Source organism: Crocodylus siamensis, chromosome 4, assembly GCF_052110815.1.
Source record: "Crocodylus siamensis isolate JL-2025a chromosome 4, ASM5211081v1, whole genome shotgun sequence".
Classification (NCBI taxonomy): domain Eukaryota; kingdom Metazoa; phylum Chordata; order Crocodylia; family Crocodylidae; genus Crocodylus; species Crocodylus siamensis.
Window position 1 is genome coordinate 156,588,401 of NC_143398.1, and position 13,856 is coordinate 156,602,256.

Here is a 13,856-nt window from a genome sequence, read left to right on the forward strand (position 1 = left end):
GTTTGTTTTTTTTTCTAACAGTGATATTTAAGGTTGTAGCCTGTGTTTGTAAATTAGACCTTTTGGGTTCATAGTGATGAAAAAGTGTTTCATTCTATTTCTGTGAACCCTGTATCCCGTTACTTTTATTTTAAAATGAGTAGATACATACACTTCGTGCTTAGAAGGCTTTATTCTCTAAGTGGAGTTATTTATACTGGTAGGGTACTTGTCGAAGAAGAGTACTTAACTTCGTCTCGTGATGATCCTGCGTAATTTTCTCTTCTGGCAGCATACTCTCCAACATTAGGCAATCCTGGCACCACGCAGCAGCTCAAAGCACTACGGTATATACTCATGTCATGGGCATCATACCACTCATCAGTCTTTTCATCATAGCATTCTACATTGAATGTGGTAGTGAAACCATTAAAGCCACCAACCACAAACAGAAGGTCATCCACCACCTCAATGCCAAAGTTACTACGGGGATTAAACATGGTGGGAATTGTACGCCATGTGTTAGCAATTGGATTGTAGGCTTCTGCACTCCGAAGGCGGTTGGCTCCGTCAAAGCCACCTACCTGTATATACAGGAGAAATCAAGAGTTTACAATAGAGAAAATGCATGTTAGGCTAGTGAATTTTTATGCAGGTTTTAGGATTAGAGTTGTTCTGTTTGGTTGGATAAACTTCTGGGTGTATGCAGCTCCTTTTGATTTCAGCACTTGAGTACTCAGCACTTCTGAAAATCATCCTTAATTAATCTGTTTGCTTTTATTGGAGCCTGTTTTATTTGTAATTATGGAAAAAGCCCTTAGCTGCCAAAACCACTCTGGAATTTAGAGGAGTAATCAACAGATTTGTGCCCTGGGCAAACAGTGCTGGAGAGCAAGGGTGAGGTCAAGAGAAGGGTGATTGGGTCTTATTTGCCCTTGGGTCTCAGAGACTACAGCTGCTGCTGCCATGTTGCTATCTGTCCTCTCTTGGCAGCCGCATGGTGTCCCTGCATCTAGCTGCTACTGCTGCAGAGCAGGGCTACTATGATTCTGGCAAAGACTTCCCAGGGTGGCTGTCATTCCAGTGCTCCTAGCTAGTGCCACACTTGTCCACCCCTAGTTATGCCACTGCTGAAATTATCCTTTTACCCAATGTAATAGTACATCTTGTCATACTGTTACAAGAACTAAGTAAAATATCTTAATTCCTGGAACCAACTGAAAAGAAGTCTTAATGTAGAGAGACTAAGCACTCTTTAGAAATAGGAGCTTTGTGTTTCTCATGTGCGCTGCAGTAGTTTCTAATTGTCCCCCAAACTAGGTCAAATGCATCTTGGCCATCTGCTTGCTTCTATGTAGTTGCTTGAAGTAATTCTCACTTGTATGAACTAATCCGCTGGTTTTCAAGTAGTGTTGAGTGGAACATTGGGGTTCTGCAACAGGTCATCAGAGGTTCTGCAAAGAGATTGGGGATAGTGGTGGAGTGGGCTGGGAGGTGGTATGCCACTATTGCTGGACTGGGTCACCTGACTACATCAGCCTTTAGCATAGGGGTAGTGGTTCCACAGCAGAAGTGGTAACACAAAAGGGTTATGACTTCAGAAAGTTTGAAAACCACTGAACTAATCCCATTGTCTTTGATCTATAAATATATGGGGATTTATTTGGGTAACTGTCAGTACCCAATTTTGTCTTCTGCTGGCATTCACTTTTCCTTTTGGTGGGGATTGAACAGCTGAACTATATGGGCAACTTAGTTTTATACAGGGTATTTTAGGTAACAGCCTAGAAAATAAGGCAGCAGACTGCAGGGTTGTGTTCTGTTAATCCAGTTGGCACTTAATTTCCAAACTTCCACTTCCCCAGCTTGTTCATCTGTAATTGTTCATTTGTTACAAAAATGCCTTTTCTTTTGCAAAAGAAATTGCATCCATACCTTTTGGCGCACACAGTTTTGTAACGCACTACACCTTTAGATGAAGTTTTAAGACAACTTTTTTTAGTGTATTTGAGGAGACTATTATATTGCATATGAATACAATTAAATGCTTAATTTTGAAGCCTCCATGCAATTTTTTATTAATGGAACCCAATAAGGTTTTGAGACAGTAAGACTCATGTAGAACTAATTAGGCAAGTAACTTTACCCTTTTCCATGATTGTTGCACACATGGTTTACTGAGGCAAGGATCTGTGCTGAATCCAAAAGCATGGCAGATGCTCTTAAGATCCCTTTTTCATTTAATTCCAACTTTCCAGCTCTGGTTGAAGTAGCAGTCTTCTGCACACTATGTCGTATTGTTTTTATGCAGCACATAGCTTAAAATAAAGCCTGACTAGGGTGTATCCAGGAATTGTACTACAAGTATTATAACTGGGAGATATCCAGTGTCTTCAGTCCAACGAAAGACATTCTCCACTGAGGTTAGTTCCTTTCTAAACTTTATTTCCAGGTTACAGCTTTAATATTTTGCAAGGTTTTTAAGAGGGAGAAATGTAATGTGCTCTCAATCGATTAGTAGCTTTTGTTAACTAAACTTGCCTTCCTAAATCTCTGCTGGAGAGCTGGCTGGGACAGCCTCCTTCCAGAAGGGTAAAGTTAGGAGAACTGTTTTGGCAATGTCAAAGTGAGATCCAGAAATAAGCCACATGGTAGAACTTAAGAACACGGTGCCACCTGCAGTCAGACAGACCAATGGTCTGTCTAGCCCAGTATTTGGCAGTGGCAAGTAATAAATACTTTACAGAGAGAGGTATATAAATGGGCATGTTTGAAGAAGTTCATACTCTATCATACTGTCCCTGCCACCAACTGTCATTGATTTTAGGGATGCCAGAGAATGGATCCCTGATTGCTCTAGCTAATAACTCCTAATGTGCTTGCCTAATCCTTTTCTGAATCTGGTTACACTACATTCTCCTGGGGCAATGAGTGCCATGAATTAAGTACCTGCTGTGTATGGGTGGAGGAGGGAAGAGGGCCTCCTGTTTAAGTTTTAGCAGGTGTCCTCTAGTTTTCATATGCTAAGACTTGCTGAATAATACCTCTTAGGTCTCTCTCCTGAGTGCCTACTAGCTAGTTCAGAGCCTAGCCTGGTATCTATCTGATGGAAGTTATTTTCCCCCATATTCATTACTTTTCACTTGCAAACATTAAATTCATATGCCACTTTGCTAATCATCACCACATTGTATGAGATCTTTCTGCAACTCCTTGCCATCATCTTGGGATTTGACTACCCAGAATAATTTGGTGTCAGCTGCAGACTGTGATCACGCTGTCTACTCCCTTTTCCAGGTCGCTTAAGAAAATGCTGAACAAAATTGGCCCCAGCATAGATCCCTGAGAAACATTACTCTTGATCTTCCTCTATCTTAAAACATGACCATTTAGCCCTATGTTTTGTGTCCTACATTTTAACCAGAGTTTGATCAATGAAAGACAATCCTTTGCCTTGCAATCCTTTGGCAGCTCAGTTTTTAAAGAGTCTAATGAAGGACTGTGTTGATAATATATTTGGATTTTCAGAAAAGCTCAACTGGATTCCCTTTATCCACGTGCTTATTAACACCCTCAAAAAGCTCCAGCAGGGTGCTGAGACAGGGTTTCCCTTTACAAAAGCCATGACTCTTCTCCAGCATTTTATATTTGTTAAGGTGACTGCTAGTTTTATTCTTGATTGTAGACTCTACCAATTTGCCAAGTATAGAAGTGAGGCTCACTAGAATATATAGTTTCTAGGATCACCTCTGGAGTTTTCTGAAGATAGGTATTATGTTGGTAACCTGCCAGTCCTCTGGGACACGGCCCATTTGTAACTATTGCCAACAGTTCTGCAATTCCACATTTAAGTTCCTTCAAATCTCAGGTGAATATCATCTGGTCCCGTTAACCTGCTACTGTTGAATTCAACAGTTTGCTCTAAAATCTCCTATATTGTTGCCTCAGTTTGATATAAGTCTAAAAGCTGTACTGGCAGCCACCTTACCGCATACACATGTTCTCCATAAGCAATCACTCCTATTCCACTTCTTCTGCTTCTCATTGGTGCTATGAGAGTCCACTGATTTGTCTTAGCATCATACGCTTCAGCTGTAAATAGGCATTCATTGCCATTGAACCCACCACATATGTATACCTGTTTAAAAAAAGAAAAAGATGACAATTCTTATTGCTAGGTAAAAGTGGTCTTGAAACCATTTTGTTTAGATCTAGCCCTTTCCTGGCTTATGTCTTTGGGACAAGGGATTTAGCAGAATTCTCAGATTTGTTGGAATGCAACAAGGCAGCACTGTGAGCGCTTCTATGACCTTGAGCTTTTGATCTTGGGCTTCAAGCTGCTCACCCCAGTGTCTGTGTCACTGGAATGGGGTAGACCCAGCCTATTTCACTATATTTGAATTAATGCAAGTGCACCTATCACCTGGGGAACTGAATTTGGGCATTTTGTTTCTAGAGCTGGAAGGTTTTCAGAAGCACTGCATGAAGGGAGTATTATCAACTGAAGGGTGATGATAAGAGACCCCATGAAGTGCTCTTACATTTAGGATTATAGAATGATAGGAAGATAGGGCTGCAAGGGACCTCATGTGGTCAGGTAGTCCAGCCCTCTGCTCAAGGCAGGATCATCCCTAGTTATACTATCTCAGCCAAGTGTCTGTCCAATGTACTCTTGAAAATTTCCAAGGGTGGAGATTCCACAACTTCTCCAGATAGCCTGTTCCAATGTTTGACTATGCTCAAAGTCAGAATGTTCCTTCTAATATCCTAAATTTCCTCTGCTCCAGCCTGAGGCCATTGTTAGTTCTGTACTCTATGGCTACAGAGCAAAGCCCAGCTCCATCCTCTATAATTACCTTTCAGGTATTTGAAGACTGCTTGAAGACCACATCTGCCCCATAGTCATCTTTTTTTTTTTTTTTCAAACTAAATAACCCCACTTCGTTTTAGCCTTTCTTTAAGTCATGCTTTCCAGACCTCTAATAATTTGTGTTGCTCTCCACTAAGCCCTTTCCAGTCTGTCCACACCTTTCTTGAAGCATGGGACTCAAAACTGGACACAGTACTCCAGATGAGGCCTCTTCAGTGCTGAATACAGCAAAAGAATCACTCCTCTTGATTTTCAAGTGACACTCCTGTTAATATAACCCAGTATACTGTTGGCCTTTTTTTGCAACAAGAGTATGCTATTGGCTCATTCAGCTTATGGTCTACTGTAACCCCCAGTTCCTTCTCTGCGGTACTGTAGCATAGCCAGTCATTCCGCAGTCTGGTTTTGTGCATGCAGTTATTCCATCCCAGGTGCAGGACAGGGCACTTGTCCTTGTTGAATCTCATCTAATTGGTTGCAGACCAATTTTCAATCTGTCCAGGTGGTTCTGGAGCCTAGCCCTACCCTCCAGGATGTCTGCAACTCCTTCCAATTTGATATAATCTGAAAATTTGCTAAGCATAGATTCAATCCTATCATCCAAATAATTAATGATGATATTAAACAATATGGAACCTAGGACAGAGCCTTGGGGAATCTCACTTGATACTTCTTCCCCTCTAGACACTGAGGCATTGATGACTACTCACTAAGTACCATGACCTAACCAGTTATATACCACCTTACAGTACTTTGATCTAATGAGAATGCTGTGGAGGGGAGTGACATTATCAAGGCTTTTGACAAAGTATATCACATCCACTGCCTCTATCTACAGAGCCTGTAAAGTTATCATAGAAAGAAATTAGATTGGTCAGGCATGACTTGCTCTTGGTGAATTCCTGTTGGCTATTCAACCTTGTTCTCTAGGTGTTTCACAGTAGATTCCTGGAGGACCTGCTCTATGATTTTTCCAGATACTGAGGTCACACTGACCTATCTATAATACTCCATGCCTGCATTCTTCCTTTTCTTATAGACAGGAATTATATTTTCCCTTTTCCAAGCATCTGGGGCCTCACTTGATCTCCATGAGTTCTCAAGGATGATAGCTAATGGCTCTGAAATTCCTTCAGTACTCTAGGGTGCATCCCATCCAACCCTGCCAGATGAGATAGGCTCATTACTGTGGCAGCCAAACACCTGTTCTTAGACAGGTATGTGTCTGTATCCCCATGGTCTAAAGAGTAACGTGAAGTGGGGAAGGGCAAACACGTGTCAGTTGGTCAGCAGCTCAGTGGGAGCATCTATTGCCCTTTTCCCTTCAACTGCTCCTCTCCAAGCCTTTCAAAGTACATTACACATTTTATTTCCAATGCCCATCCCAACATTTACAGTGTAAGTTGGAGACAAGTGGTAAAGTGACACTGGAGAACTGCACTGGTTCTGATTTGAAGTCCCATATTCCATCTAACCTTGTTTCAGTACAGCTTACAGCATTACAGTCCTAAAGAATAAAATCCTTTTGGTACATGCATGTCACTTAACAACAGCACCGACAAACTCCTTTTGTGTGTGACTGTTTTCTACATGTGAAAGGTGGTTGCCATAATAATAGATTCTTTAAAAATAAATAACTCCATGGAATAAGTTTTAATTAAAAAACATGAAAAAAATCAATATAACGAGTTGTGATTTGTTTTAGAGAAAGATGAAGAGATGGACTTGGCTATTGGGCATTCTACCCTAAAGATGAATGCTTGGTATCAGTGAGAGTGCTTGTATCATGGTCAAAATACCCAAGTCATCAGCTACATTCAGAGGTGGAACTGTGTGGCAAAAGGTACCTTTTGACTTTGTTTTCTTGTAATGCTAAAACTTGTCATTTTCCTTAGACTGACATTTTTAGCAGCTTAGAGATGAAAATTTAAAAAGTAAAGGCCAATTCCTGTTCTTGGCTTACATGCACATACAACTCCTGAAATCAAAAGGAGTTGTGTGTGCATGTGCGTGTGCGCACACACACACAGATCAAGAGTGTGGTTTTGCTCTGCCCAGGAGGTTGTGTGAGGCACTGGATTCTATTCTTGATTGCCACCGGCCCACTGTGTGATAGGTCACTTCCCTCTCCTCTTCCTCTGTTTCCACCCTTACAACCCTCTTTTTGTTGTTTTTAGATTGTAAAGCTCTAGGTCAGTGGTTCTCTATCTTTTTCCAGGCAGCCCTCCATTATGTTTCTGCCTTAGGTGGCACCCCAGCTGAGAACCACTATTGTGTCATCTCAGCTTACCTCAGTGGTTCTCAACCAAGGTACTGTTTAGCAAATGAAACTGCCTCTCGTGCCTCATACGGAGCCAGATTGGGAAGGACTGCCAAAGACATAACTAGTGATTTTTTTCATCCTGGGCAGAGATGGAAGGGAGGGGATTGGAGGTGTTGTGCCAAACACTTGAGTGCAGAGGGGTAGAGAGCTGTGGGAATGGGTCTAGCCCAAAAAGGTCTTACCTGATAGCAGCTGTGGCTAGCTCCCTGCATGCTGCCTGGCTAGGGCTGTTTCTGTACACCCACCTGCTGTGGCTGTTGGGGCACAAGCTCCCTCAGGTCTGCCATTCTGGTACACCCTCCAAATTAGCACCTGGGGCTAGTGTCTCCCCTGCCTCACCCTAGGTATGGTCCTCCTGCCTCCATTAGGATTATCTGATAAACCTAACACAGGTAGGGGTTGTCACTCTTGCTGCAGCCCTTCCTGGTTCAGCTGTGCATGCTCCTCCCAGAAACAGATGTGCCTAGGCATTTCCATCTGGCCATGCCTGTGCTATAGCACCCCTGACAGGGTGTTGTGGCACCCTAGTTGGAAACCACTGCTTACAGTAGTAGCAGTACAGAAAATGTCTGGTACAGGGGTGGGCAAAATATGGCCTGCAGGCCAGATCTAGCCTGCCAAGGAATTCTATCTGCCTCACAGCCTGTCCCTTAGCCCCAGCTGGAAGCACAAGGGGGGACCCCAGCCTGGGCATGTGGCGGGGCTGGGGCAGAGACCAAACCTGGCTTCCTGGCAGCCCCCTGCTAATGTTCCCACCACCACTGCCAGACCCAAGCCCACTGCCTGGGCACCCCAGCCTGTCTGCCCTGCATCCACCACTGGGGGCACCAGATGGGTTGGGCAGGGGTCTCTAAGAAAACAGCATGGGACCCCCACAAGCAGGGCACACTCAGCTGGGCAGATAGGACGGGGCTGCCTACCCACTCCATTTGGCACCCCTGCTGGTGGGTGTGGGGCAGATGGCCCTGGGGCCAGATAGGATCAGTTGCTTCCCCCCTTCCTACCCTCCAGCAATAGCTCACCAAAACTCCTTAAGTGGCCCTCCAGCCCGAATAATTGCCCACCCCATGCCTGGTACAAAGTGGAACCTGAGCTCAGGTGAGGGCTGCCCTGCCTCAATGCAAATAAGAAAGGGCAAGGCTCTTGTCTTCAGTTTAATGCGCATGCAAAAGACTCAACCCTGCTCACCAGAGGGGATGCTAGGGTCACAGCTGTATTCCATCCCTTTTACCTTTCCATACAGCGTGGTCGCACTAGCGTCACTTCTCTGTTCATGCATGGGTGCAATCAACGTCCACTGGTTTGTCTCTGGTTCATACCGTTCTGCTGTGTTGAGACGCACGTAGCCGTCGAACCCTCCCATGGCATAGATGAAGTTGTTGAGGACGGTGACGCTGACGTAGCAACGTCTCGAGTGCATGGGAGCAACCTGATGCCACGTTTTCTTAAGCGGGTCAAACCGTTTGACGCTGTTAAAATAATCCACACTATCAAATCCTCCAATGATATAGACATACCCTTTTAAGTAAGCAGCGCCATGGTATGCTCGGGGGCTTTCTTGCTGACATGTGACGTTCACCCATCTGTCCGCGCGGGCATCGTATGTTTCAATGGCATTGGTTGGGCTTCCCCCACTCCAGCCACCAATAGCAAACAAAATTGCATAAGGCAGGCGAGGCCTAGTAAGTGGGTTGGTGAAATCAGAACTAGAAGGGCCATTCATGTTGAGGTCATACATGGCTTTTAGCGCATTTATGATGACAGGCTTGCACTCCTCACTATCCTTCACATAATCATGCATTTTAACGTTATTCATGAAATACTCAGCGTGCATCAATGCCAGGCGAACCTGCAAAGGCAAAGGGAAGTTAGGAGAGCTGTCCCTGGGTATCTTTTGGACATGGACATGTTGGCTCTAAATAGTTTTGATGTCAAAGAAGATAAAACAGGGACTCTGAGCCTGGAGAAGAGTCCAGAAAAGATTGACCAGTTTAGAGGCTTGATAATGAGATACGTTGTTGTACAGGCCCTCACAGTCGCAGCTTCAAATTGGTCTCAGCTTTGACACTAACCAAAGGCTGTTGCTGTCTTACTACCTGCTTTCAGAAACAGATACCTAAGGCTGTTTGGTAATACTCCAACTAGCTTGTTTACATCAACACTGAAATTGTTGATAGGGAAGGGATTTGTTTCAACCAATTTTTGCTATTCAGAAAGAAGCTTTGAAATTGCTTTAACAGAGTGTTTATTTGACAGTTCAAATTTTCTGTATGAGGTCTCGCACAGAATTTTTTCTAAATGTTTGCTCATGCTATTTTTTTGTTTTGTTTCAAACTAGAAAATTGAAACATTGCCCTTTTTCAGATTTTTAGTGCACAGATTCTTTAACATTAATTCTTTGTCCCAGTCTGGGATGGGATCATTTTTCAAAAGTTTAATTTTATGGGGAGGAAGAATATTTCCTGCAGTGTTGTATAGAGAAACTTAGCAGATCTTCTAACTCATTCTATGAGTCGTGCCCCTCTCCCTACCCCGGTCTAATTTGAATCTCAAGTCATGGAGGTTTTCCCAAGTCAGCTGGAAGACTGTTTCTTGTCCAAAGACGCCTTTAATGTTCACCTGTACTCACTCTCAACTTTTGTATTAAATATTAATTCACTGTAAGTGCTTTCATCATCATCTCCCCTCTTCAGTCATTGTTTACTAAGTTATATAGATAACATTCTTTTATATTTTTAGCAGTCTCAGTCCCTCTGCAGCCGTCAGTATTAGCATCCTTAGATTTCTTCAGTTTGTTCATATCTTTTGGGTCAAGATCTGAGTGGTGATACTGAGAATGTGGATATACCTCTAATTCAAAGAGGGACTGTTGTGTCTCTGACAGTACTTCTATGTACAGTCTAAACCTGCACAAACTTCCCTTACTTGCCTCTGTGCAACTAATAACATACCCAGGAAGTCTGTTAACACAGAGTTAAAGTTATTGGCAGTGCTTAGTGCTTTTAAACCCTTGAAAAACAGGAAATACCAAGTTATGGTACATGCCACATCTCCAACACAGCCATCACTTTGTCTCTCTGACTGGTGCCCCACTGAGCCAACAGCACACCAGCTGTAACCTTAACTCTGTGTTAACAACGTTTTGAATTTCCTTGGTATTTTTTTTTACACCATGAGTACCTCTGCTCCATTGCCTCTGGGTCCTGCCCATGGCTGACTCAATCAAACAGTGCATTGGCTGCTCATGGGGCCTCTTGCTGCCCCCACATCATCTCCTGCCTCTCTATCTGCTCAGCACTGCCTGGTGTCCCCTCCTCAATGCCCCTCCCTTAGAGAGAGATAGGAAGGCTTAGTGCTTCAGACCAGAGACATGGGTCTAATTCCCAGCTCTGCAACATGCTTTGTGTGTGACCTTAAGGAAGTCCCATGCCTTCTCTGTATCTCAGATTCCACATCTGTAAAATGGGGACAATACCAATGCCCTACTTCACAGGGGTGTTAGGAACAAATATATTGAAGACTGGGGTGTTCACATATGCTGGTACAGATCTGGTAAGTTTCTGTCTCCCACAAGAGTGATCGATTTTGTAAAATGCTTAATTGTAGGCGGCTGTTTCTAGACAGCCCCTGGTTCTAAAGACCTTAGCTTTGGACCTCTTGCCCTACCTAGCATATCCAGAAGGCACAGCACATTTCAGGATGATCTGAGTTAGCACTTGGATTTCCTGGATGTTAGAGTTCTTAGATGAGCAAACCTCTAAACAGAAAGCAATGACCCGCCTTTCATGATAGAGGAGCCAGGATTTATGGTAATTTGTCACTGTCCTTGTTCAAACCCCCAACCCTCTTTCAAGCTTTATCAGTGGAAACAGATGCTTGTGTGGGGCTCTGAAATGCTCTGCATGGGCTTGCCCACAGGGACCTGATTACCAGACCCATACAATGCAGGGGAACAAAATTGTGTTTTTGTTACCTAAGCTACCTTTTTTCTGGAACATTGAAAGAAACTAACTTAAATCCAAAACACTGTTGCTGTAGCCCAGTGGTTCTCAACCTTTTTGGATTCAAGCCATCTCTTAGAACATGCACTTAAATTTCACACTTTTTTGTTTGATTACAGAAAAATATGGCAATTCTTCTGTTCCAAAGAACTCAGAAGGATTGCAACAGGTCAGAATGTCTTCAACACTGTGGGTTCCTTTGCGAAAACTCTGGGTTTATCTTGTGAATCATGTTTGCACACTTAACAAAATTGCTGCTTTAGCCCCTTTCAGTGCCACTTGGGAAGGAAAAGTAAAACCAAATTAATAAAACTAACCTTTGGTAGCAAGACTGAAATGTACTGCTTCCTATTTTGAGGATCATGGGAAATCCATTTCAGAATGGCCTCAAACACTGCATCTTCCTGTTTCACATTGAGTTCATCCTTCTCAATGATGTCTTTAAACTCATTGACCGAGAGCTCTAGAAACTCATTAGACACCTTTACCATCTCCTCAAAGTTGTGCAGGATGAACATGTAGGCAGTTTGCCGCAGGTCAGGGCAGTGGTAGTACTCTGTGAACTTGCAGATGCCAATGCAATTTTCCAAGCACAGCTGGGATTTTAAGAATTCACAGCACCCCCTGACAATGCCCATGATGTTGAACTGGTCGGCTGCAGCAAGCAACCTCTCCACATTGTCAGCAGTGACTGGAACTGTCCTAGTGTAAGCATACTCGATAATTAGCTTCATCATGTCAGGTGAAATGCCAGGAATGTTGTACACTCGCTTCTCTGTATTGTTCCAGCCACTGGTAAACAAAGCCCTGGAAAAAGAAACAGTTTTTGGAGGGAAAAAACCACCAAGAATACCTGATCCACTGTTTGATTATATATCCCTTCTACCTCCCAAACTACAATATAAGGGATGACAAACCCAGGAGAATTAGCTCAGTGGATTAGCAGTGGCAGTACAGAAAGCAACTAAAGTTTCACTTGCTTTTTGGCATGTTTCAAATGAGCTAGGATCTCAAACCATGTGCAAGTAGCCACTGAATGACTGACTGCCTTGTTACAGTGGGGACAATGAAAAATAATTGAGCATGGAAACTCAAACCTCTGATTTAAATGGGAGGATTAGTGCACGCTGGCAGGGCAGTGGATGGCATTGCCTCTTCCCATATTGTGCCTGCTCTGTGGACAGATATTAAACACCAGATTCCTAGGGTGTAATTAAACATTTGACTGTGGGTTACTGTTGGTGTCCAGGCCAGTATTTGGGCTATGGATAAGCAATGGATGCCAGTTCCAGAGCTTTCACTAGTGCCAAACCTACCTTCAAATAATTACTGCTATGTAACAGACAAGAAAGCAGTAATTGTCCCTGCTTCCTTTTTCTGCTCAGTTCAAGCACTGACCTAAAATACGAACTGCAGCTACATAGGATGTTCTTGTGAGCATTGAACTCAAAACCATTGACTTTGATGACTACGTCACAGAGTTTCCCTTCCAGTCGAAGCTCGTTGAAGACTGTGCAAGCCATCGCGCTCATCTTCCTCTCCATGTGGGGGTGGGAGTACCCCACTGAAGTGGAGGTGTCATCCATGTCCGTAAGCCTGGAGACAGTGGAAGCAGCTTCCCTCTGAGGTGCTACAGGGCTTTCTCCTTTGCCCTCCTACATCTTCTCTAGAACGCGTGCTTTATCTGGTAGTTCCAGAACCCGTCTGATAATGAGATCACTGTTGGGCTCTAGAACCTGTACTGCACTTAGCAGCATCGGTGATGGCTGCCTGGCGGAGCCGCGCTGGTGACGCTGAAGCTTGACGATCATGTCCTGGCCCAGTTAATGAGGCGTCCTGGCAGCGCTGGTACATTGCACCTGGAATTCCTAATAAGCTTGATGTTTTATTGCGCTGTTGCTGCTCCGAGCATCATCTCAGATTTAATAATATGATTTTACACAGATACCATAGACCTCAAGGGGCTGCTTCTTAAGCTCTTATACCCACTGTGCACAGGGAAAAGCTGAGGCACAGACTGCCTGAAGGACTTGCTCAAGTCTATTCATACAGCCTCCAGTAACTCAATGCAACCTGCTTCTCTTATGCCCGGGTCTCATGCGTCTCCTGTTTGGATGAAGAGCAGGGTGCTACACAAGGGCAGACCTGAGGGACTTGAGCAAGAATGAGGCAGTTCCTTATGCTGCTGCTGGCATTGGTTTCTGCTTTTAGATAAATTTGATAAATGGCTTCCTGTTTTAGATTGCTTTTTATTCCCTGTGGCTCAGCATGGTGGCTGGTAAAAGGGGCAGTAAGAAACAATCACGCAAGGAAGGACCTGTGAGGCTTATAAAGCTCTTCCAGTCACTACAAATGCACAATGCTTTTTAAAAACCACCCGGTTTGTAGGGTGGTGTTACAAACCATTCATAGCCTTCAGCACAGCTGTATTTCTTTCGTTCACCTTGTGGTCTGATGAGGAGGAGCCACCTGCCTTTAACTTTCAGTTTCCTCTCACGACTGTTTTGCGAGAAAAACGCAACTTAACTGCAGCCGCTTGCCTTTTTTCGCTTGGTAGCACTGCAAGGGGCTGGGCTTGTGGTGAAAAGGAAAGCAATGGGTTTGCGATAAGGTCAGAGTTTCAGTCGGCAGGCCGGCTCTACGAGTCACTCACCACTGCGCTGTGCACAAGGAAGCTAAGCCG

General features: G+C 43.9%; 1 protein-coding gene across 1 annotated transcript; it reads right to left on the bottom strand.

The window, feature by feature from the left end:
- Nucleotides 1–60: 60 nt before the first annotated feature.
- On the bottom strand, nucleotides 61–12,877 carry KLHL10 (kelch like family member 10). The gene is made up of 5 exons (XM_090044423.1): nucleotides 12,572–12,877; nucleotides 11,491–11,980; nucleotides 8,404–9,021; nucleotides 3,968–4,117; nucleotides 61–563 (listed from the first exon to the last, which is right to left on the bottom strand). The coding sequence occupies exons 1-5, from the start codon at nucleotides 12,757–12,759 to the stop codon at nucleotides 192–194; spliced, it is 1,818 nt and encodes a 605-aa protein (XP_089900549.1). The 5' UTR covers nucleotides 12,760–12,877; the 3' UTR covers nucleotides 61–191.
- Between the last annotated feature and the right edge of the window lie 979 nt (nucleotides 12,878–13,856).